The sequence below is a fragment of the Vanacampus margaritifer genome, chromosome 1, assembly GCF_051991255.1.
Source record: "Vanacampus margaritifer isolate UIUO_Vmar chromosome 1, RoL_Vmar_1.0, whole genome shotgun sequence".
In the NCBI taxonomy this organism is placed as follows: domain Eukaryota; kingdom Metazoa; phylum Chordata; class Actinopteri; order Syngnathiformes; family Syngnathidae; genus Vanacampus; species Vanacampus margaritifer.
Window position 1 is genome coordinate 8,302,820 of NC_135432.1, and position 25,768 is coordinate 8,328,587.

Consider the following 25,768-nt stretch of genomic DNA (forward strand, 5'->3'; position numbering starts at 1 on the left):
TTTATGAAAAACTATTTTATTCAAACTAATAAAAATAATTTCACAGCGGTGAAACATATAAGCAAGTGTCGTCTCACTTTCCCCTGTCAACCCACGCAAAGAAGTTACAGCGAGCCTCTGGGTTGGCAGCATGCCCTTGCGGGCGAGCGCACACAAAGAACTGCCGGCCCACGTTGGGCCCGTCCTTCTTGACGGTACGCAGCACGCAGGGCTCTCCGTGAACCTTGCAGGTGGGCGGCGGAGGCGGGCCGTGAAGGACGGACTTCCAAAATCCAAAACATGCTCCTTTGTCGCCACGTGCGTTGCATGTTTGCGCACTCAAATGTTCACCTTGTGTTGTCTTGCCTTGTGTGGCGCTGTGGAGCTCTGACGAGACATCCAATGCACGCTCATCGTGTATTGGGAATGATTTGAGGGAATTCTGTGATGAACCAAGTGCTTTTTCATTTTTGGGTTTAAAAAAGGCGAGAAGGCTGCCCTGCGGTTTCGAAGAAGTCTTAGCTGTTTTGCTCTTTTTGCTCATCTGACTAACAGATTCTGTCCTCATGATTCTCTTTGTGCCTGTGACGTTTATATTTTCCCTCATTTCAGCTTCTTCTTGAGATCCGGGAAGTGCCTCCTTCGACTCGCTCCGACATGCCTTTTGGTCCACCTTAACCAGAAAGCGTGAGAGTTTCTGCTGCTTGCCTGCAAACTCTGGCAGGTAGCAGGTAGCGAGAGGAGGTGGCTTGGAGTTGGGCAGCAGAGAGCACCGTAGTGCCCCCCAAACGGGACAGTGATCCGAGCCCTCCACCTCCGGCATGATGTCGGCCGCCACAAACTGCTCTTTTGCAAGCTGATTGTCAGCGAAGATGTAGTCGATGCGCGTGCCGTAGTTGGTACGGCGAGCCCCCGTGAGAGTGGACCAGCACGTGAAGGCGCCGGTGCGAGTGGGGTGGAAAGAGCGAAATGTGTCGACAAACTTGCCACCGTGGGAGAAATCTGCTGACGCCGGCATGTTGTTGTCGTCGTCCCTTAAAAAGCCGTTCAGCCATTTCCTGCCAGGGTTGTCCTCAAAGTCATCCTGAGGAAAGAAAGGAACAGTGAACAGAACAAGCAGAACATCGAGAAAAAAAAAAGAGGCTCCAACCTGTTTTTTTGCTACTCCCAGTTGAAGTTTACCATCAAATTAGACAAAACAGACAATTAAATGTTAAATGCAGCAAACGAACAGCAGCATCAATGTGGTGCAGTTATAAAGCAACAGATATTTGAACATGTAGACAGAAAATATAACAATACTTACAAGCATACATTCTTTATCCTCTGCAAAATATGACTAATATTACTGCCGCTTACTGAGTCGCATACAGTAGCTGTGAAACTCTTTTTCGTTTGCATCTGTGTGACCCTATTTTACCACCCCCGGTGGCCAACTCACCCATAACAAAAGGAGCCGCAATGAATTGATCATGATGCACAAACTGGTGAATTCTTTACATTGTATTTAATTATATCATTACTGTATGCATTTTCAGTTTACAATACTGTGTTATTCTTTCTCATTAAAAAATGAAAACATTACAAAAAAATGATGGGCTTTTTTGGGAGGCTGGAACGGATTCATGTCATTTCAATACAGAAACATCCTTTATTGAGATGCAAGTGTTTTGAGTTACCAGCTGTTTTTCCTCATATGGAGGCTGGAGGTTTGATTATTGATTTGGGGAGGAGTCTAATAGTAACAATGACTATCTGTACAAACACGTTTATTTTTTTAAATAATAATAATAAACAACATTTAGAGAATTGCATATTGAAATGCATTTTTTCTACCAATAAATACTATTACATGTAAACATACACTGCTCAACACATTTATTAAACACCCAGGCATTTATTTATTTATTTTTATGAGAATGAGGCGCCAAGTTTGCATTTAGTTTATTGTAGGTTTAGATGATGCTCTATGATGGTGGCAAAGCACTACTTTTCTATTTGACATGGCTATGGCTTGGCTAAATGAAGCTCCACTCGTGATTAAACATAGTTCCTGGGCACCAATTTTCCACAAGAGGGCGCCAAAGCAATATTTAGACAAAACAGTGGATAGGGGAGGTTTTCAGCGAACAGAGGATGACCGTATTTACTATTAGAATTGTAATAAAATTTTGAAAATGTCCCATTTTTGGAACTACTGTTACCACATTTTCCAAGTAAATCAAAACAAGGCGTAGGTTATTTTACACCACGTAACAAAAGTCAATATCGAAATGAGTGATTCCCAACCACTGACACTCCAATTAATCCAATCCGGAAAGTATTTCTGTCATATAAATCTTTTCTCATATATAATTTACAGACAGTGACAGGCAGAATAATTAAATGCTCTTCCACTAAATGGCTGGGGGAACAATTAACCTAATAACATAATTGAACTGCTGCCATTCATACAACAGAATAATAGCTTTGTGCTCAATTAAACAATCCAGATTTCATAGTGAGTAAATTTAGAGTGATGATTTCATTATTTCAGTAAATCATTTTTTTCTGTGACATTTTTCTAATGTCAAATTTTATGTGCTTTGGCTTAATGAAGATTCACTTTCATTTAAGCCATGTACTTACAATTTCATTTGGGTCACAGTGGTCTATTGGTCGATGAGAGGTATTTACATCTCCTAAAACGATTACAGAGCTAGAAAAGAAAACAAACATTACATGAAAAATGTGGAAATGTGGAGTTAGTGCAACTTGAAGCCAATGAATGCAAGATGGCCTCACACCTCCCGTTCTTCAGCATAGCCTCGGCTCGAGCCTGAAGCAACTTGTAGAACTGCAGTTTAAACTGTTTTCGCTCTGGCTTTTCTGGGTCAGCTCGCGGACAGTAAACATTTATCACAGTAACACTTCGGATTTTGTCCGAACACCTGTCAGAGAAAACATCAAGAGAAAATAGAAAGTGCAGCCATACATAAACATCCAGTCAGTGCATGTTCTTACTGAACTCTGTGTTGCGTGATGACGGCTCGCCCTTCGTTGTCCAAAAGCTGCAGCTCCTCATCTGTAAACTCGGAATGGTGACCATAGCAACCAAGAGCCCCCGCATAATTGGTCAACAGACCACTGAGACCCTCCTCAGCAGCAAAAGGTGTGGCACTGTCCTTACAATATGTGGCGACACCTGTATACAGCGAGGACAAGGTGACTTTGCAGGGGTTGATCACGTTCAGCGTAATTTTGTTGCTTAGCGTACTCAAATTGCTGGCATGATTGAAAGACACAAAAATCAGCACTATACAGTGACAACGTCAGGATAACAAACCTGAGTAGCCACTGCGTCCTCGACTGAAGCTGAAATAGGAATTATAGCCATCAACAATAGCAGTTCTCTCATCGAGCAGGTCTCCTATGAGCGAGTCAAGTAAGTGAGAGTTAAAATAAAACTAAGTTGCATGTAGTCTTTTAATAAGCCCGCGTGTTCACCTACTTGTCACTTTGGTCTCCTGCACGCAAATAATATCCGCGTCCAGTGCATCGAACGTCTTTTTGATTCCACATTTGAACGTCCGTATACCATTTATATTCCAGGTGACTACCTTCATTATGCAAAATATTGAAAACGTGCACCACACTCAGAAATAGTGGAAGCGGTTGTTGAACTTGTGGAACGTTTTCTCACACACCCGGAAGTAAAGAGGAAGTCGAGGCGGCGCAGCGGAAGTGCATTTCGTCATTATTTGAACATATGTTAAGTAAAGACGTTTAATTTTTTTATTATTTTATTTGTACAGAATATACTTTGCCAATTTCAATAAAACCCGAAGGCTACTGTCACTATACACATAAAATATACATTGACTGCGCTTTAACCAGAATCCTAAAGTGGAATCCCACGTAAAAGTCGTTGCCATATTAGATGTGGCAAAGTGTTGCAATTTTCTGCATGGAGGCAGAGCAAGGACTGACATAATGAGAAAGCATATAAATGGTCATAATCACGAAGCACACTTTTCATGCTCAAAAGGGAATAGGAAGAAGTAATAAAGTTATCTAGCCGTACACCTTGATCCTTGTATCGTTGAATTTGTAATCTGTAAATATAATGTAAATCTAATATCTGTATTACTTAATGGAATCTGAATGGTTGAAGCAAACAGCTTCCCTTATTTCCTACAGAGATCCTGTCGTAAATCATGCACTGATAAAAGTGTTGTTGTTGTTGTTTTTCTTTCAATGAAAACCAAACCGCACTGAAGTTGTCATGAAGCAAGATGACTGCCTGCTGGCTTCGCTTCACACAGTCCATTCATATGTAATTTCGGGAGGCAGTGGCAGGCCAAACTTAAAAACTCAAAACAAATAAATTATTAACTTATAAAATTACAGGTATGTACAAGAAAATATGATCCACGGAGATGATATTGGGTGATGAATTAGAGCTCTGTAATACCGAACTCCATACACACGAATGGGAAAAATGTCACTGGGAAGGTGCAATTCCCCATTTGCTCGATAGAGAGAGCAGTTGTTCTTGGACGACGTTTCGGCGCGCATTTGACGCGGGCGGCAGTAGGACACTTTACAGCAGCAGATCACCGAGCGCACTGGGCTCGACCTCACCGGGAGACTCCAGCACAACCCGGCCAAAACGAGCGAGGTAAGTGGACCTACGGAAGATCCGGGCCTCCGCGTACGATACACTACCGCTGACAGCTCCTTCGGGAGCGGCGCGCAGTTACCGGCTTGAATGAGTCACATCTTGGGAGAACAATAAAAAAACTTAATGTTTGTAACATTCCGCTTGGCTGATATCGCCTTTGCTTAAATTAGCTTGTCGGAGCGCGATGACGTCAAGATGACTCCCTCACCGAATCGGCTTTTTCTAAGCAATGGCGCCTGCACATCCACTTGGCATTTCCATCCACGCTCGAAGCGTCAAGTAATTCTGTGGCGTAATGGCTAACTTGTACTTGCTAGCTGTCTGACCAGCGTGCGTTTCGTGTCGGGGTTTTACTCTCCTATTCCCGGCCGAATACTTCAGACAGACAGACAGACGGCGTGGCTTAGTGTGTTTAAAAAAAGGTCTGCTGCTCGAAATGTTCTCTCGCGGCCGCAGCCATTTGAGAAGCTGAGTAGTGGCGGTGGGTAAACGGATGCTACCGGATACACGAGCGGGTATCGACAGGCGGACAAGGGCAGGCAGGCAGCTGGCGTTTCCATGATGGCTGAATGCAGAGGATGTGAGCAAATGGTGATCGTTTGCCCCACCCAAACAGCATGCCAACATTCGTGTATGTCTTATTATTTTTTGATGGCATGGAAACCTATTACAGTGCTACAAATTATGGTGGTCAATATCTTGCTGGTTGGTTAGAGTTATACTAGCTGTGTAAAAATGTCCATTATGGTGCAAGGTGCGCGTTTCAGCGATGGTAGTAACGAAGTACAAATATTTTGTTATTACCTAAAATTTTCCAGTTTCTGTAACTTACTTGAATGTTTATTTTCTACAGTAGGTTGGCTTACTTTTACGCCCTACATTTGAAAACATGTCAACAATCAGAGCCGTTTTCGACAAAATACCGGTAGCAGGCGAGTTGTCGTTCACAGTAACATACATACCAAAAAAATATGTAAATAAAGGTCAAGTTAACTGTTGTTGTGGTGTTGGGGTCTTATAATGGCAATGTGATAAGATTTCCCAAGAATGTATGTTTGGAATCTGAGCTTGAACCTGATTACAACGCATCAACAACTTGAAAAAAGGGATAATAATTTCCGGAGAATTTTTTTTTGGGGGGGGGGGGATTGCCTTAGGGTTGCCAGTTCACCCATCTTTCTTTTTGATCAGGGTGAAGTAATGAGAGTGAGGCTGTAAAGGAGGTCACAGGAGCAAGCTGGAAGACGAGCGGGTAGCCAGACAAGCATGCTGGAGGCCGAGGCCGATGCGGACGCAGCTGGTGCAGCGCTGGCGGCGGACGGGGATGCCGGGATGGAGAGCGAAGACTTGAGAGCGGAGTTGGTGCGCCTGACTCTGGAGCTCCAGGAGGCCACCGAGGAGAAGCTGCAGGCCGCCCGCTATGGCCTGGTGGTGCTGGAAGAGAGTTCGGCTCTCAAGATCAAAAATCAGCAACTGGAGGAGGAGCACGAGTCCCTCAAAGTAGAACTACAGCAGCTCAAAGAGGTATGAGCGCCCGAGGCCTAACTATATTTAGACTACCAACCAACACAATTGATTTGTTTTCAGACACCACTGTTCAATATACTGCCGTTCTACCTTTTAATAGGATAAAGCAAACAGAAAGTGTTGACGGAGCATGACTTAGTTTCAAGCAAAGCTCTTTATGGTACAAAATGTGCTGCACAGAAGAATCCCATTAATTATTTAAATCTGCTTAAACCTGATTTCCGGACTGATGATGTTTGTCGGCTTTTACAGGATTTTATATAAGTTAGCGCAAGCTCATATGCTGTCAATTAGCATTTTTATATAACGACAACTCAGTGTTTAGTTAAGCGCACATAATTTCATGTAACCCCATTGTTGTTTCCGCCTCAGTAACTGATATGTATTGTGTTATGTTTTACTACTTAATGGCAAAATAGCCTAGTGCCATTGATATGCTATTTGATATTATGTATCATAGCCAAGCACCTGATGATCTGTAGAGATTTTTAGTCCTCAGGGTGTATGCACATTCTTAAAAAGTCTTTTGATTTCCCAACATGTAGGCCTTAATTATAAAATATTTAATAATAATATTTATTGAAAAAAAATGGCAGTAGATCAAATATTTACTTAGACTGTCTCAAATTTTTGCCGCATAATGCGATCATCTTTGTTTCTTATTGTGATATAATATTGAGCCTTTATGGCGCATTCTGAATTGTCATTCTGTTCATAATGAATAACAGGCAGGTCTTGGATTTTATAGACGTTGTCTTAAATTTTAGCTTCTTAACGCTTCAACCTGCTGAATGCCTAATCAATGCCTGATGAAGTTTATTTGACTTGCCTTGTTGAATGCTAGCCCTGCAAAATGCCTTAAAGCTACTCTTATTATTGGTTGAAAGGCGTTTGCAGATTCTGTGAGTAGCCAGAAGCGTGCAGTCGCTGATGGCGAATGCCGGGAGGAGAACCTGATTCAGGAGACGGCATCTAAGGAGGCTGCCATGGCAACCCGCTTAGAAGAAGTCCAGGGAGAACTCAAGCAAGCACGACTGGCTCTCGGCAATGCCCACGCGGAGATCGACAGACTTGGGGTTGTCTCAACTCAGCTGAAGAAGGTACCGTTTACGAATGAGAATCAATACTCTTGTCTTACTTAATTATACTTGGAAGTGATTTGAACGTGGCTTGTATTACACAGGACTGTGAGTGCTTGGAGGCAGAGAAAGGGCACCTGAGGGATGAGATGAAGGAATTTAAAGTACGCGAGCTGCGCCAGTTGCAGGACAATGGCGAGCTGGAAGAGGAGAACACATCTCTTCAAAAGCAAGTGTCTGTGCTTAAGGAAAATCAGGTCAGTTATCACTGAAATATATATTTTATACAGCGTAGACCAGGTTTTGGGCTGGGTAATTAATTTAAATTGAATCTTGATTTCGTCATCTCATGATCGGAAAAACTTGACAATTGAAGAAATACAATTGTTATGGCGCCATGTGTGTTTCTAAATTCCTACGTTGTGCAAGCACCCTGAATGCACCGTGATCACAGATGACATTTTCTGTAAAACTAAACACACAACAAAAAACAATTGCACGCATTGTATATTTAAATACAAGACATCATTTTTAGAATGATCGCCAGTGCTAATGCTGGCAGTCAATGTAAAATCCCATTAAGAGGCTAATATAAAATTAACATCAAGTTCAAGTAGTAATATTCTTTCAAATAACAAATATTCACAGCCACTGTAGTAACACAGATAGACAGCTAATATAACAAGACATGTACTCTTCCTAATCTGTAAAAAAAATGAAGTTATATTATTAAAGTTTAATCACAACTTTCTTCTTCTACTCTCCTCGTAAAACTAAGCAGTTTTGCTCCTATCATGTCTTTCTATCGCCGCCACACATTGTTTGTTGACACAACCTCACAACCAGCTCAAGTCTTGTGTTAGGGACACCGGGCAGACCAGTTATTGTTTGCGAGTTACTTGCATGCTAGAACAAAAGGAGTGAATAATTAGCTTCAGTACTAGCTCCATACAGCACTGTGACAACCACTATGCAATCGTTATGTCCAACATGACGCAAACAAAAAACCCAACACAACTGGTAAGGGTGGAACACAACTGTCTGTCAGAAACCACAGCGTTGTACGTGGCCTACTTTTGTTTTAAGGACACTTACAGCTTGAATGAAATTTAAAATGAGACCTTATAACACTGTAAATTGACCCTCAAATATCCATTCATACATTTTCTCTTATTTTTAGGAAAGCACATAGATAGTAGTGCTGTCACAGTAAAAAAAAATACATAAAAAATCGATTATTTTATCAATTATTCCATCAATTAACCGAGTAATCCATCCATGCACACAGTTGGGTTTTGTGCTAGACTTGCGCTGGGCACAACAGTAGGGCCTACAATGTTTACAACAAAAAAACACATGTTAATTGATTATTAAATAGTTGAGCCAATTGTGTATTGGTTAAATTTGTAGTAAGTTTTTACATATTGTATATTGTCGCTAGATTTAGATTTGCATATTGCATATTTGATCATTTAGTTAAAATGAATGGTGACTATTATTTCATGCATATATTATCATATCTGTTTAAAATTGCAAAGAGGCAATTTGTTTAGATATTTCTTTATTGGAAATATTTTCTGAATAGTCTCGTGACTAACGAATGTGTAGATAAAAAAGGCAACGGGCTGGACGTTGGACAGATGAAGCCAGCTCACGATAGAAGCGACATCGTTTTTTGACCAGACGATTTGACCTTTTTTAGACGCGCTTGTACAGTTTTTATTTTGTGTTTTATTAAATAGTAAACATCAAGACGTGGTCCTGTCGTTTGCGTTCAAGACTCATCGTTACTCTGGCTTCAAGGGTTTTCGTTTTTTGTGCAATAACGCCTAGAATAGTTATGAATTATAGCCTTACTTTTTCATTTCAGGTGGAGTTTGAATCATTAAAGCTTGAGCTGAGCCAAAAGAACGAGGAGCAGGAGGAGCTGCGGGCTCAGATGGAGGAGGCCGCGAGGCTGCGGGAGATTGCAGAGCATCAGTTGGACGAGGTCCTGGAATCCTTGAAGGAGGAGCGCGAGCAGAAAAACTGCCTCCGCCGGGAGCTCTCTGCCTTGACCCTCAACCCCTTCGATTCCGTCGGCAACCTGGAGCTCCACTTGGACCATCTGGACGACAGCCAGGAGGACGGCCGGACGGGAGAGGCTGATGGACAGGATGGCGGCGTTAACAGTGCCCCCAATTCGGCTGCTCACACTGCTCACGTGGGGGGCTCTAAAAGTAATGGCATCATGCAACGTTATTCCACCCCACGCAACAGTGACATATTTCTGCGTGCTCCAGCTTCTGGGCTTGTTTCCGACCTCTTGAGTGAGCTTCACTTTTCAGACAGCCAGAAACTTAAACAGCAACTCCTTCAGGTATGGAAGCTGATTTTTTTTTGTCCTTTTGTATACAGTACTGACAACATAATTATTCCAACTTCCAGTTCCTCCCTCCACACTGCCCTGTCTACATGTCAGATGAGTTTCACTAATATTCAAAATAATTTTTCCAGTCTACAGTAATGGGGTTTCCATCCAAATGTTTCAATTTTTTTAAGCGTATTTAGTAAAAAAAAATTAATTAAAAAAAGCGCAAAACGAACATGCATTTGTTATTGTTTTGCCTTAATTAATTGAGTCCTTAATTAGCATTTGAACATGATTTCAGGAGCAGATATCTTTGCTTTTTTCCATCGGGAATGACAGTAAGGTTCGCTTCTTTTAATAATTCAAGTAATATTTGGTTATGTTTTTTTATTGAACATATAAACATGAAGAAAACACAAAACACATTACTAGTATAAAATATAAGTTGAAGTAAAAAGAAAAGAGGTTTTATGTTCAAAAAGCATAGGAGGAAGTTAAAAACGTATCTAGTCCTACCCTTTATTTGTTTTATGTTGATACAATAATAAGGTTAATGTATTTCAACAAAAGAAAAATCTATAAACCTAGTCATATATACAAGTGCACTTTAACATACGCACATTTGCCAGCAACATATATACATGAAATTCATAGGCATATACCATAATACATTTATGAATCATATCCTCATACTCACACATACAATTTTCATTACACTAATACGATACAGCCCCCAAAAATTACAGCATATATCCAATTTTATTAGCTCATGTCTGATTTAAGTATTTTTTTTAAAACTTTGCTTTTAAACAATTTTTTTTCATTCAGCAAGTGACTGACATCTTTTCAGGTCAGTTCCAAAATTATTCCACAAATGAACACCTTTTACCGAAACTCATCTTTGCTTAATATTTGTTCTTGTTTTATTTAAAAAAAAAAAAAATTGTAGACACTTGTACCCCTTATGTTATAAGGACTCTCTCTCTACTTTCAAATTTTTTGCCCCCCCAACATATGTTACTTTATCATCCACCACCATTTTTTTGTGACTACAATATGTAGATGTGGCGTAATATCAGCTAACATGCCTCCATTTGTACATTTGAGACACACATCAACTCTTCTTTTTAAAAGCAGATCAGACTCTCTTTGCAGAAATAAATCCTCGAGTTGTACTATTTAAGCAGAATCTTAAAGTGCAGTTTACTTTTAGTTGTATAAAAGGCATCTCTTGTCTTGCTAAATGATAACTGTTCAGTGACAACAACATTGTACTTCCTCCTTTAGACCACATCCGCTGTGCATTAGTGTAATAGAAAGCAAACGAGACACTGTTTGGAAATAGAATCTGACACCACATACAGAAATAATGTTATTCAGAAACTAATTCCAATTTATTGGCCAAATAAAAGGATGCTCAAGAATGTTTTAACATTTGGAGTGATCACTCTCATCATGAAGGAAATCTATCATTAATGTGAAGCACTCAAATTGGGGGTTGGGTGAGCAAACTAGCAGATGTTTGGAGTGAAGAGCCAAATGGGGTCAGCCACTGTTTCACATGAAAAATGCATGCAAGTGTAAAGGTGGTTGGGGGTAATGTGTGTCATGCAGAATCCTCGTCTTTTGTTCTGTTGAAAATGAGTAATGGCTGATTCTGCTTTCTGTTTAGATAATTTGAATGAATCGCTAGAGTGCGAATTAGGCAAGACAAGGCAGCTTTATTAATATAGTGAATTTCATAAACAACAATGTACGCCAATGTGCATCACATAATTAAAAGTACAACATTTGAAAGCATTTACAAATAAAAGAGTTGTAAAGACATTATAAAATCATACTGAAGAAACTAAACATAGCGGACTAAAATTACTAAAATAATTTACAGTGCAAGTACAAGATTTTGGAGAACAGGATTTTTATTTAAAATGGTTTGAAAGAGCTTCATTCATAGGTATGGGAAAAGAGCATGTTTTTTTAAAAAAAAAAAATTACCTGGATTTTTTAATTTTTTTTTATTTTACCTGGATTTAAAAGCATTTAGACTAAGGGCTGGGCGATATAGGAAAGAAAAAAAAAATCAGAATTTCCTTCAGTCATTCAGGACGATTACGGTTTTAATCAAAGTAATAAACCCAGCAAACATTTATTTAAAGGTTTCATTTATTCAAAAATAAATCCTGTGCAAAATATTCAGGCAACAATACTGTATACAGGGATGTGATTTTTCCGCTAATTCGCGGAATTCCGCTTTTTTTATCTCCCCCCCCCCCCCCAAAAAAAAAAATCCGAATTATTATTTTTTATTTTTGTAGTTCATTGTGTATGCACATGACTCCGACAGATAACATCTTCTGCTATAACAAAGACATTTGTGGTATGCTCTAATATGAGTTACTTTTCATTTGGTCATGATACAATTATTTGTTCATGAAATTTGAACTCTTCAACATTATTTATGTGTTAACTTAGTAATCACATTAGTTAGATATGATGATATTCTCAGTGATAGTTTTCAAAAGCAAAGGCAGTCCAATGTTTTTGAATGTGACTGATTTTGAGTTGACTAAAACTGCCATTTTATATGGGATAGTTCAATATACATTGAAAATTTATGCTGTTGTTTTGTCTATTTCTTTGTCATGTGAGTGCATTGAAAGTACTTAAAAACACGGAAAACCCATGAGCTCCGGGGGGCTTCGCCCCCCTTGTCCCCCCCACCAAGGCACTGCCCTGGACCTAGCTGGGTGCCAACGGCCCCCAGACCCCCGGCTAAATTTTCAGATAATTTCACTTTGGTCAAATCACATCCCTGTGTATAGTGTATACTGATTTTATATCAATTTGAAATGTAAACTTAACATTCATAGCTTGTGCATAACTTGCTTAAATGCCAGTTAAGTAGTTCGTAACTACCGTAAACACATCTTGTAAATTCTGACACTTTTGCAAAATTACAACTCACAATAACATTTACATATAACAGAACTTAAAACAACAGCTTTTAATAATCCAGAAGATAAGAGTGTATTTATTTAAATGCACCTCCATTTCACGATTTAGCAAATTTTCAACGATTCAATTTTTAAAATGGCGACTTAATCAAATTAATTTGATTTATTGCCCAGCCCTAATTTACACTGACTTAGCTTCTGTTGGCACCTTATTCCGTTTCCATGCAGTATAACAGCTAAATGCTGCTTCGCCATGTTTGCTTTTAATTCTGGGTTCCACTATACACTGTATAACCCGAATCAGGTCCATTTGTCATCAAAACACAGTCATACTGTATGTAATGTACAGTATACTTTTTCATTTTCTATTAATCCACTGCGTTATCTTTATCTGAAAAATTTTGACATATCTTGTCTCATTTGAACTGCAGGCATTAGTACATCAGTCACAAGCCCTGAAGTGGTCATACAGCAAATACTGCACTTAATATTGATACTTGCTGTGTTTTTATGCGGTTGCACGCAGACGGAAAGGGAAAAGTCGAGTCTCATCAGCAAGGTGGAGGAATTGCAGATGCAGCTGGTGATGTCCAAGCAAGCACTGAGTCAGCACGAGGACAAAGTCGGATCTCTCACCCAACAGCTGGAGGCTGTGCAGAGTAGCCAACAGCGCAACCACGAGGCAAACGAGGAGGAGGCCAAGAATGCCGACGTCGTCTTTGACTACGAGGTCGACACAAAGAGCAAAGAAGTGCTGGAGGCACGTATGCGCTCAGCCAGTGAAGAGCTTCTGAAGCTGCGGGATGAACTGTCTCAAGCGGGCACTCGCTATAACACCCTGGAGCAACGATACAAACAGGAGAAGGACCGGTGGCGATCGGAGGCCCAGGAGTTGGCGGACAAGATTCGCCAGTGCATCAAGTCCAGCAGGCAGGACCAGGAGCGGATCAGTGAACTGGAAGTGGAGATCGGAGCCACGCGCAAAGTGGCCAGCGATTCCGAAGGCCATCTGAGTGTGGCTCAAGAAGAGCTGCTGGCTTTTTCCGAGGAGCTTTCCAACCTCTATCACCACATCTGCGTGTGCAACAACCTGACGCCCAAACGGGTCACCCTGGACTATTACCGCGACAGCGCTAGGGCGCACGGCGGAGCTGGTGCGAGAAGGCCGCTCCACATCTCCACCCCGCCAAACTCCCAGAAGAAGCCACGAGCCAATGACACCTTCATCTCCAAAGCTGCGGCTTTGCAGTTTATGGGGGAGGTGGACAGTTCAGGGTCCTCCGTAGACTCTCCTAGTTGCCCTGGTTCCCCCAATCTGGATTTCAGGGACCCTTCCAATGTCCGCAACTTGGTTGCAGTCATCAGATGCCAGATCAAACACCTGCGGGTAAGACGACCCTCGGCATAACACACTCAGGGTTGTGTAGAGATAAGGGCTGCAACTAGCGATTTAAGTGGAACCTCAAGTTATGAACTTAATTGATTACATGAGCCCAATTGTAACCTGAATGTTTCATAAAGCGAGGAAATGTTTCCCTTTTAAATGAATGGGAAATCAATTTATTTGTTCCAGCCACAAAATTATGTTATACTTACTTCTTTTTTTTTAACCACGACATGGTTAAAAATACATTTAGGAGCCTTTCTGACTGTTCAGCGCTTTATTGAATACAATTATTGCACCTCTAGTAGAAATATTGATTAATTGATACATCACAATGTACCCCTCCCCAATTCACTATTGAGTCAGAAAATCCTCTCACTCGATTCACCTCCTGACTATTGGCTGATGGCGACATTTAAATCAATATGGAATCAAATTACAACATAAAGAATTGAAATCAAATTCAATTGCGAGGCCCTTAACCATACCCAGCCCCATAAGTAACATAACATAAGTATTTCCGATGTTCTCCTGATGCTTTGCTGATACTCAAGTGTTGAAAAGCATTCTCAGTGAAACTGCAGGGCTTTTGTTCCGAGTGAAAGTAGTTACGCCTTCACAAGTGCCCTCCCGCTAATGCTCAGCTCAGACTGTTAAATGGAGCTGAGTAGCTCGTGTCTGCTCAAATCCCATTCCCTTGTTGACACGTGGCCCTGTGTGGGTTTGAATGGAATGGATTACTGAGGTTAATCGTTGATGCGGCTTCGACTGGATATTGAATGTTACTGCAAAATAACGTATGAAATACTAGTAACCTGCCATTCAGCACAAATAAATGTACATTATTTGGTTTACCGAGTCACTTTAATGTAATGTTTTTTTTCTCTCCGAGATTCAATTGAGTGCTCTGTGATCCCTCCTATATGACCTAATGTGCCCTTCTTCTTTCAGGTGGCAGTGGACCTCTGTCGTCAGCGGGGTGCTATGCCTTACTCGGGCCTGACTAGCAGTGTGGAGATGGAGAGGGATGCTGAAAGCCTGCTGGAGGAAGTACTGAAACTCAAATCCCTTCTCAGCACCAAGAGAGAGCAGATTGCTACTCTCAGAACGGTGCTCAAGGCCAACAAACAGGTAAATTGCAGACGAGTCAATATCATCATCAGGTACCTTTGAGACTTCCCCGTTGCGCCCCCAAAAAATCTGGTATTTTCCACTGAACTTCATTTCATATTCATTGTATCAAGTAGATTTTAGTTTAGAAGTTATGTTTCTAAATAAAGCACTTTATTGGCTTTTGATATTGCTCAAATATTGCTCTTATGACAGATTGTCATTTGTGAGGCTGTTCTGAGCGTCAATTAGCTGCATTCATTTGGCCTTAAGGTTGACAGCGCACATTTGTGAGCAGAAAGTTTCCCCTGAGGGAGCACAACTGAGTGCACAAATGGTGCAAGTTCAAACCTGCCCTACCGTTACACAGTATAGCTAAAACAACAATCACTATATTCTGTTTTCTATATAACAATGGCAATGGGATTGTGCAATTTGTATCTTTTTAGACTGCTGAGTTGGCTTTGTCCAATTTGAAAAGCAAGTATGAGACGGAGAAGAGCATGGTGTCTGAAACCATGATGAAACTACGCAATGAACTCAAAGCCTTGAAAGAAGATGCGGCCACCTTCTCTTCGCTCCGAGTCATGTTTGCTAGTCGGTAAGAATCTTCTTTTTATTTGTGAATTCGGCTTTGGCTTGAATATTCTTGCTTAGTAATGGTCGTGTGGTTCTGCTACAGCGTTTTTCTGCACTTGTGTAATAAGCTTACAATGCTTATTGCGCCCGAGTGGACAATCTGCTGGTTCACTTGAAGATTACAAACCACATGCTCTGCCGTGTGCAGATTTGTTCCTCCAAGCCAGGTCACCTTAGCGGGGGAACGGTCTCATGTGGGAGGCACTGCGTTGGGATGTTAAGAGCACAATAAGAGCACAATGTTTAGGCTATGATCACCAACCTCTTCTGAGAATCTGCACCTATATGGTGATAGCTTTCAATATGCTGTTTGGTCTGCCTTGTGGGAGTTGGGTGGTGGAAATCTCTCAGGTCATTTTCGCACCCTCCGTGCATGACATATATTGTCTATGTGTCTTTGATTACACTTTGGAGTGAGTGGAGCACAAACAGTTGTCAAGCTCTCTGGACACACCACAGCACAAGTCTCTAAAAAGTTTTGTGGCGCCCTCTTGTGAAAGAGTAGTGTCATTGCTATTATGTAATTTAACTGTAAATAGTTTTGCCTATTTTGGTGCAAGGGAGTGTTGACAATCCATTTATAATTATTTTTTTCCATTTTCAATTGGCAATCAAAAAATACATTCTGAAAAAGCAGATTATTTTTGTAATTTAACACAAAAAGATGACTGACTTAAATTTTTAATTTACAGTATTTTATTTATTTTGATTTAGTTTTTTGCTCAGATAAAAATAAAAAGAAGAAGAAAAAAAACAGTGCGGAATTTGACTTTAATATTTAAATGATTAGGTAACGTAGGTTACATTTTGTGGTGAAAAGTAAAGTGCATAGAAAAGGTTCTTTGTGAAAAATACATACCTGGAAAATCATCCCGATGGCACATTTTATTCCTTTAAACCAGGGGTCACCAGCATGTGTTCTAAAAATAGCTCACCATTGATGAGACTTTGAGATTTTTCCCAGAAATGTTGTAAAAGTGATTGTTGGGAAATGTAAACATTAGGGGAAAAAAGTGTTGCACATTGATATTCATCTTATTTTTCTACTTTCTTAAATCACTGTTGAATATTATTTTAGGGGAAAAAAATACTTTGATCACTCATCACTCTCTACATACAGATAATTCAATATTTTATATAAAAATACTATTTAATAATTAATGGTAATTTGAGCAGATATGTTATTTCTGAAGTGTGTGCGTGTGTGTGTGCGCGCGCGCGTGCATGCATGCACGTGCGTGTGTATCAAATTTGTAGTCATTCACATTAATCAGTACCCAAGAAGTAGCTCCCAGTTTCAAAAAGTTTGTTGACCCCTGTCTAAACAACCTAACTGCCCTTGACTGTGGTGGCTAAAAAGCAAACATATTTTTAACAAATGCTCGTTACCAAGTTTCCAGGTCACTAAAACACGACCAACGAAGTATTAACATTTTTTAGCCTAAAGTTGAAATGTGAAAATTTCAGGCTTTTGATCTTGATTTTGTTTGATTGAGAAATCAATAAGAAAGTAATCACTTTTTTTTTACTGTTTTGTTTTTGAACGAATGTTACACAGATTGTCGACAGTAATTAGTTCATTATTAACTAATATTCAAACAGTTTTTTTTATTATTAACTATTAGGGATGTAATGATATAAACGTCCTGCCACGATACGATATTATCATGATATGAACTGCACTGTTATCCAATATAAAATTATTCACAGAACATACATTACTCAATATATGATGAAGAAAATGGGACTCTCAGACTCCGACATTTGTCTCCAATGTTTACAAAACACTACAGACACTTATGTTCATGCTTTATGGTTATGTACTCCGGTTATGTATTTCTGGACTAAAGTCTTAGAAAAACTTTCCACTATTTTGGACTGTAGGATACCTTTATCTCCAAACTTGTGTTTGCTAGGTGACCTAACAACAACTGACTTACCACATAAACAATTTCAATCTACACCTGTAGCCCTTACTATCGCTAAAAAAAACAATTTTTGTTAACTGGAAAAATAAACAAACTCTGAATATCGACCAATGGTCTAACCTCCTCATAAATCACATTTTAATGGAAAAAATATCTGCCTCAAATAAAAAACAAATATCAAAATTTATAGAAACATGGTCTACGTATATAGAATTTTTTAACCTAATTCTGGTTACTTAATTCTGTCTGTTAGCGAGCCACGACATCGTGATAACTTACATTGATGTTTCTGCATTTGGCAATTTATTATTATATTATATTATATTATTAGTATGGGATTTTTTTTTAATGGGCTTTAGGTGAACTGATGAATACACACACGCACGCACACGCACGCACATGCACATGCTCACCCACATACAAAAAAAAAATAATATATGTATATATATTTTAAAAAAAGAAAGAAAAAAAACTTTTTTTAATTTTTTTTTTTTTTTAAAAGGAGAGCAATGATGATGTCAAATCGAATGAACAATACTGAGCTCTCCTGGAGAGAAAAAAAAATGATATGAACTGCACGATAATACGGAAATTATCACAATATTGGGGCGAGCTCATGACACTGTTAAAAAAAAGCTCATTGTGTGTTTAAAAAAAATACAAATAACAGCAGTGACAAAGAAACAGGCTTAGCCAGTCATTTTATTGTCAAGCGCTCCAGTTGACTCTGTAAGTATCATGTCTATGCAGTTCACAATGCTGTGTTCGGCTAAAGCAGGCGAAAAGTCATGTTTTTTTATGGCAATGTTGAAAAATATTTGCTGGTATGACTGATAACCGCTGCAGTATGTCCGGTTGGAACATATTTTTGTCCATGGGAGCAGAAATCTGTTTTCTCTTTAGATTGGTTAATTTGCTTGTGTGGGCATTTGGTTTCTGTAGAACAAAAAATGTAAATCAAAATAAAATAAACAAGCAATTGCATGTAAATGTCTTATCTATACAATGTTAATTAGTTGAGGTCAGAATTACATAGTTTAAATAATAGAGGTAATATTAGACTCAAAGTACATAAACATTGTGAATTGAGTCATTTTGTGGAGGAACTCCAACGTGTTACATCCCTTCTTACTTGATATGACGATTAACTTGGGTCTTAAACGTAGGCGGCCAAAACATGCCTAATTAAAATTAAATTGCACTAATAAACTAACCACCAGAGGGTGCTGCAGTTGCACAAATTGAACACAACCTGAGATGTGCTACTTTTAATATCGTGACATCACAACCACAATATTATGGCAATTCTGATGTTGCGGTATCACGATATTGCCGTTATCGTTACATCTCTATTTACTAGTAATGACTGCTAGAATCCTGACTAATTGGAAAAAGTTTGAAAAGCAGTTCACCCTTCACAGTGCAGTGTTTGACGTGTGTATCGTTTAACAGCTTTTTGCCACTTGTGCATGTTGCATCTTTTCATGTTGTGTGCGTCTCTCAGGTGTGACCAGTACGTCACCCAGCTGGATGAAATGCAGAGGCAGCTGGCGGCCGCCGAAGATGAGAAGAAAACACTGAATTCCCTGCTGCGCATGGCCATCCAGCAGAAACTGGCCCTCACTCAGCGCTTGGAGGATCTGGAGGCGCCGCTGTCTCCGCACAGCTTGAACAGCAGCCCCCGCCGCTCCAGAGCCAAAGAGCTGGCCACCAAATCGGGACGAGCGTCGCGAAGCCCCAGAAACAGTCCGGCGCGCGCCTCCGTGAGAAGCAGCCCACGCGCGAGTCCCGTCCTGGGGAGCAGCGTTCCCGCCATGGCCACGCACCACCTGCGAGCCCTCACGCGAAGCCTGCACACGAGCCCCGTAAGAACCCCGCTTGCTCCTTGCAGCCAGACAAGCAAGGTCCTTCCTCCTCGAGACGCCACTTTCGTTCGCAGCCAGAGTGTCAGTGATGTTTCTCAGACGGAGTTAAGTGCCGGTTCATCCCGCACGCGTAAGAGCTCCATCAGCTCCGAGAGCAGCGAGTCGGTGGTTCAAACGAACACGAGAAAGCCCGCGTCAGGCCGCAGAGCCTCGGTGCCGGCGCGCCAGGACACGTTCATCACAACTCGTGTCGTACCCGCGTCCTCCTCCAGGACCAAGTCATCATTGTTTGCTGTGGAGAATCTAACCTCGTCTAAAGCTTTGCATGCTTATCCTAAAACGCTCGAAGCATGGAGTGAACCTAGAGAAAAACCTAACCTTGATCATTCTGTGCGAAGAAAGCAACCGTTGAGTCACAGGTCGAAATCTGCACACCCGTCAGCGGTGTCTCAGTCAGACGCGCTCTTGGCTCATTTGAACGCCAAATATCCGGAGACACGGACAGGCGCGCCTGTCCACGCTAGCGATCAAGCAGGCAGGAGCAGGATTTCTGGCGTCTGTAGAGAGTCCAGACGTTCGTCAGACTTGCGCGCCAATGCTAGTCGGCGCTCCGCTAGCAAAGCAGAGGCGGCGCCCTCCGCCAGGGCACACAGCTCGCAGTCGAGGTCGGCTCGCAGGTGATGACGTCAAGGAGCCAGCAAGTAGAATTGAGCTGTAAATGTTTGAGAAAAATCAGGCATTTAACAGTTTTGGTTGTATTTGGTATGCTCGGATAATTTCACCATGCACTTTTAAGATCCTGTCCCGGCAGTGATGTTGAAAACCGAGTCTTCTGAGGCAAAACCGTCACATGATCACAAACTGTAAAAATGGGGAGTGATATTTACTTGAAAAAGCCTAGTCAAGGTTGATGCGCTCAGAAATTCAAGTAAATCTTACAAGGAGTTTAACTAGAATTTCTGATGTGAAAAAATGTACTAGATTTTTTTCAAGTAAATATCAATCCCCGTTTTTTCAGTGCATGTGATGTCACAAAAACAAATAAGAAGTGACACTGGTGATGTGCGCTGATTTTCCCCAAGTGATTCTGAAGACGGGAGGGTGGGAACATTTTAAGATGTTTGAAAAATACTTCTTGACGTCTGGGGAAAACACACACACACATTTCGTTTTATACTGTATGCCACTGCTTCCTTGTTCGTCAGTCAGGTCCGTATTATATATATATATATATATATATATATATATATATATATATATATATATATATATATATTACATATATGCAATATTCGTGTAATAGGCCCGTATGAACTTCATGGTTGATACTTTGAACTGAAACTTGTCAGAGAAGGGTCAACGTGATATGTTGAGAAATAATCAAGTTAAAGTGTTTTACTCTAGTTTATTTTTGACCAGATTTTCCATAGGCCTTATCACATAAAAACGTGTTGCCAAAAAGCCATTAGTCCATACAAACAATCAATATCTCTGGAACCCATCATCTGATTTTCAAAATTCTTATTGTATTGTACTCAGGGTGACATGTCCATTCTAACCAGACTTAGCAATGTGACAGGTGTTCTTTTGGGGGAGTGGGGGGTTACAAAGCTGAATTTCACAAACAAGCTGGGCAAAAAAAAAAAGTACCGGTACTTGAGAAAGACAACGATTGGATTGGATACCAATTGACAAAAACAAACACCCACCGCTGTGAATCAGTTAATACGTTATTATGAATATAATGTAATGCATTAAAAAAAAAAAAAATCCAACCGTGTCTCAAACCATGTCTCAAAAATGTAGATACAAACGGAATCTTCACTTTAAGTGTGTGCGTTTCTCCCTTATGTGAATTCATCGAATGAGTATTTTATGGCTAAGTTCAAAAAGCTAACCATTTGTTTTTGTGTGTGTTTTTTTGTGTTTGTGTGTTATGTGTGTTTCATCTTGTCTCTATAGCGCTGAAACACTCCATTACTCCAAACCCTGTCTTCTCCTCAAGGACCCGTCTTCATGTTGAGTCCCCGGTTCCCTCCTCCCTTCCTGCCTCAAGACATCCTGTTCATCCCAGATGTGCTGCTGCATTCCCCGCAAAGATGGCGTTTCAAAAAAGTACAATACAGCTTCTCATCCCACTCGCTTGCATGCAGCCTGGAGGAGGAGGATGACGAGAAATATGTGCTGCTTATTATTATTATTATTACTATTATTATTATGTGAAGTCATTGATTGTGTCTTGTCCTACGTGGTCTCAACTTCCATCTGGGCTGTGTTGTGAGTTACCATCAACAGTATTTATTCCATTACCGGTAATTTATTGTGTTTACTCTCCTTCCTTTCAAGGCAAAATCTCCTATTGTGAGATGTATGTCTTTGCAATCTTGCCTTTAGCTCACCCGTGTGACCCCGCCCCCAAGTTCATATGTTTTACACAGCAATGCAGCCTTATTGACACTTATCTCCTACAATTCGCTAGCTTGTTATGTGTCTTCATCGTACAAGCGTTACGGTCACACGACTGTGGCCTGGCCTACAAACCTTTTAACTAGTTGTCAGCAAACACTCTTTTCTTGAATAGTGAGCCATATCTCCTGCACCTCAGGTTAAAAATAACAACGTTTGTGATACATGATGAGGAAAATCTGAGATGTTCATTTTATTTTGCAGATGGTCTGCTTTAGGGAGGAATCTAAAAAAATAAAATAAAAATTCCATCGTCACAGTCATGAAGTTCCTCCCACAAGTTGCAACTTGTCAAAAGTTGTTAAAGTTTTCTCATTCCTAACTATTCACACAGATTCGCCGAGCAAATGTTGCTCATCTTTCTGCTCGTATCATCACTGTAGTCTCACATCTGCCTTTTCTCCCACATGTGCTTTCAGAGTAGATGTGATGTCAGCGTCTAGGTCAGGAAAAGTAGCTTCACGTTTTTCACTTTTGACGTTTGTTCGAGACGATATCTAATTGAGTTTTGACTAGGCTAACCCTAGTTTCAATTACCTTACAGCAGGGGTGCTCAAGTTCGGTCCTCGAGAGCCCCTATCCAGCCTGTTTTCCATGTTTCTCTCCACTAACACACCTGATTCATGATCAGGATCGTTATCAGGTTTCTGCAAAGCTTGCTGATTAGCTGATCTTTAGATTCAGCTGCGCTGCAGGAGGGAAACATGGAAAACAGACTGGACTTGAGCACCCCTGTCTTACAGAGATATCTCGAATAAAAAAAAAAAATGCAACTATTCAAAATAGAATTTTGACTAGTCAGAGACAAGATGTTAATTTGGGGTAGTCAATCTTAGCTTTTAAATGTTGAATCCTCTGCGCATCCTGTCATGCGGTGTTTTCTCTTCAAAATGCTGAGCGAGCTGCAGACAGTTTAGCTGTCAGCGCTAACATTTTGTGTAAAGTTTGACGCTTTGCAGTAGCCCAGCATGTCTGACTTTTAACTCATTCACTGCCATTGACGGCTATTGACGTCAAAAATTCATTTGAACTATTTCTATTAACAAGAGTATGAAAACCTAGATTTTTCAGATATAAAAGATATAAAATGTATGATTAATCGTGAGTTAACTATTGAAGTCATGCGATTAATTACAATTTAAAAACCTGACGCGATTAAAAAAAAGAAAAGATTATTAAAAATTAGGAGCAATTAAAATTTGTCATTGTAATTAATTGCATGACTTCATGAGTTAACTCACAATTAATCACAAATTTTATATCTGTTCTAAATGTACAATAAAAAAAATCGAGGTTTCTTTATACTCTTGTTAACAAAAGTGGAAAAAAAATGTTAAACTAATAGAAATAGTTAAAATGAATATTTGACGTCTATAACCGTCAATGGCAGTGAATGAGTTAAAGTAAAAGTAAGAAAAGAGAAACTGAAATGTTTCTTTGTTGGCTGGAGCTCTGAGCTTTGTAATTCAGAGAAAAGACAACAAAATGCAGTAAAACTCACCAGGTAGACGTACAGTAAATGATGTCCAGTACATGTTGACATGTCGTTATGATTTCCCTGGCAACATTTTGAAATGACTTGTAACTTAAAAGCCAGTGCAAGGCCTCCAATTGATTGGCGAGGCCATCTCCTGTTGATTTGTCTCAAAATGTCTTTTTGTGCCTTTTGTTTTGATCTTGTCTGCTGTTTTAGACTACTGTTTTGTTTTTGTTTTTTGAGCATGTCACTGGAGCTTGTTAATCGTTGCATACCACGTGTTCCACTTCAACACATACAATAATTGCTATGTGAATGGTGTGATGGGTGCATATCAGAACTTTCACGCTGGCGACCGCCCCCTCCCCCGAACTACTGTACTCGGGCTGAACGATTTGGGAGAGTAATCAAATTGAGTTTCTGCTGGCTTTTAGCTGAAATGATTGTCCAAAGTGGTAAAAAGAAGAATTTGTTAAATCGCTTCCCAAGCACCAGCACAAACTTGCAGTTCATCATATTTGTTGTCAGGTCAACACCCATTTGCAGAGGTAGTAAATGATTAATTCCGCCCAGTGCAGCTAGTTTTTTTTTTTTTTTTGGTAGATTGGCCCACATAAACGCATGAACCAACACTCTTTGTTTTTGTTGCACTTGAAGATTTAGAGTAGCGTCCTTCAATATAACTTTTCAACACTGAAGTTTGAAGTCTTTATTTTTTCCCCCCATATTGTGGAAACTGAGCAGCACTGAATATAGTGGATTTAAATATTTTCACTTTTCACCACTTAGCTTTGGGTGTGTTTTTGTTGACAAGGCAATGACTGATGAAATGAATGATCTCTATTTATATATTTTGAATCCATTGTGATCGTGATTGCACATGATTAAGAATGAAAAGCATGGGAAGCATTTAAGGTACAATGTAAAGATATTTGCTTCCAGGAAGGACTCAGTTGTATCAATATGTGCAACTCGCAGCTAAAAGTGAAAATATTTGACAAGAATGTTCTTACTTTTTGAAGGTAACATGTGGATTTGTTAATCTATTTAATTCAATCAATGTAATTTAATTTCAATTGTGATATAAAAAAAACTGTATTTATGTGCTCTGCATTCTGTATAAATTGATCAAGTACGTCATGCACACACTCCTGCAGACGTTTTGATTTGTACACCCATTCCGTTCATTTTCCTGCAAACCCGAATAAAGCAAACAGACGCTGTACAGTGTACACCAACTGAATGCGTTGTCAAGATTCAAAATGTTAGTCCTATTGCATTCCGGGAATGATAATTAATAAGCTTCGGCTTCAGCCCGTCAGCCCTTTTCTTCCGGGTATATTTGTATGTGAAAGGTGAATGTTGTAAATTGTCTCAATGATTGTCGGAAAGGAAAAATGAATCAAAACAAAACAAATGCACAGTAAAAATTTAACAGTAGCACTGAGCAATGAAATTCATACTGTACTAGTCTTTCTCTACTTGTTCAAAGAATATAAGAAAAATAAAGAGCTATTATAAATCATGAAAGATAAATAGTGAAAAAGATATGGTGGAGGGATAGACAATGGACATGAGTATAATTTTAAAAGGAAAATGAAAACTTCAGCAATAGTAATAGTGTGTTTATAGTGCAAAAAGAATATATATATATATTATTTTTGTACTATAAACACAGTACAGTACAGGCCATAAGTTTGGACACACTTTCTTATTCAACGCATTTACTTTATTCTCATGACTGGTTACTTTGGAGATTCTCACTGAGGGCATCAAAACTATGTGTGAACTAAAAGGTAAAATAACTGAAAACATGTTTTATATTATAGATTTTTCAAAATAGCTATCTTTTGCTCTGTTTACTTTTTTTGCATACTCTTGACATTGACATTCTTACCTCTGGGAACTTCCTTAAAGACGGTTGGAAAACCCTTTCAGGTGACTACCTTTTGAAGCTCAATGAGAGAATGCCAAGCATGTGCAAAAAGGTGGCTATTTATTAATACATATATTATTTTACATAACTCCAAATGTGTTCGCTAGTTGTCATTTTTTTATTATTTTTATTTTTTACCATCGGTGAAGACATCTACAATGTACATAGTCATGGAAATAAAGCATGTAGTGAATGAAAAGGGGTGTCCAAACTTTTGGCCTGTACTGTATAAATATAAATCATCTTTGCCCACTGAAATTAATGAAATGATGTAATTACTCTGTATACCAGAGTCCCCAAAAGCACAAAAATTATCATTTTAATGCGGTTTTATTTTTCAGATGAAAAATTGCACTTACACTATTTTATTTTTATTTGTTATTATTTATTTATTTGTGTGCAAAAACACAG

At 39.7% G+C, this 25,768-nt stretch overlaps 2 protein-coding genes across 3 annotated transcripts; one reads left to right on the plus strand and one right to left on the minus strand.

Moving 5' to 3' along the window:
- On the minus strand, positions 1-4,939 carry apex2 (APEX nuclease (apurinic/apyrimidinic endonuclease) 2). Its single transcript, XM_077568964.1, has 6 exons — positions 3,470-4,939; positions 3,305-3,388; positions 2,983-3,163; positions 2,766-2,909; positions 2,608-2,677; positions 1-1,063 (listed from the first exon to the last, which is right to left on the minus strand). Exons 1-6 carry the CDS (start codon positions 3,582-3,584, stop codon positions 74-76), a joined length of 1,584 nt encoding a protein of 527 aa, XP_077425090.1. The 5' UTR covers positions 3,585-4,939; the 3' UTR covers positions 1-73.
- LOC144053971 (protein bicaudal D homolog 2) lies at positions 4,513-24,664 on the plus strand. Of its 2 annotated transcripts, none has more exons than XM_077568943.1 (10): positions 4,513-4,639; positions 5,834-6,166; positions 7,057-7,269; positions 7,353-7,505; positions 9,119-9,607; positions 13,079-13,939; positions 14,888-15,067; positions 15,496-15,647; positions 19,118-19,478; positions 21,441-24,664. In XM_077568943.1, the coding sequence occupies exons 2-10, from the start codon at positions 5,909-5,911 to the stop codon at positions 21,444-21,446; spliced, it is 2,673 nt and encodes an 890-aa protein (XP_077425069.1). In that variant the 5' UTR covers positions 4,513-4,639; positions 5,834-5,908; the 3' UTR covers positions 21,447-24,664. The 2 variants fall into 2 exon arrangements, with proteins under 2 accessions (XP_077425069.1, XP_077425077.1); XM_077568951.1 differs by lacking the exon at positions 4,513-4,639 and adding an exon at positions 5,113-5,273.
- The last annotated feature ends 1,104 nt before the right edge of the window (positions 24,665-25,768 follow it).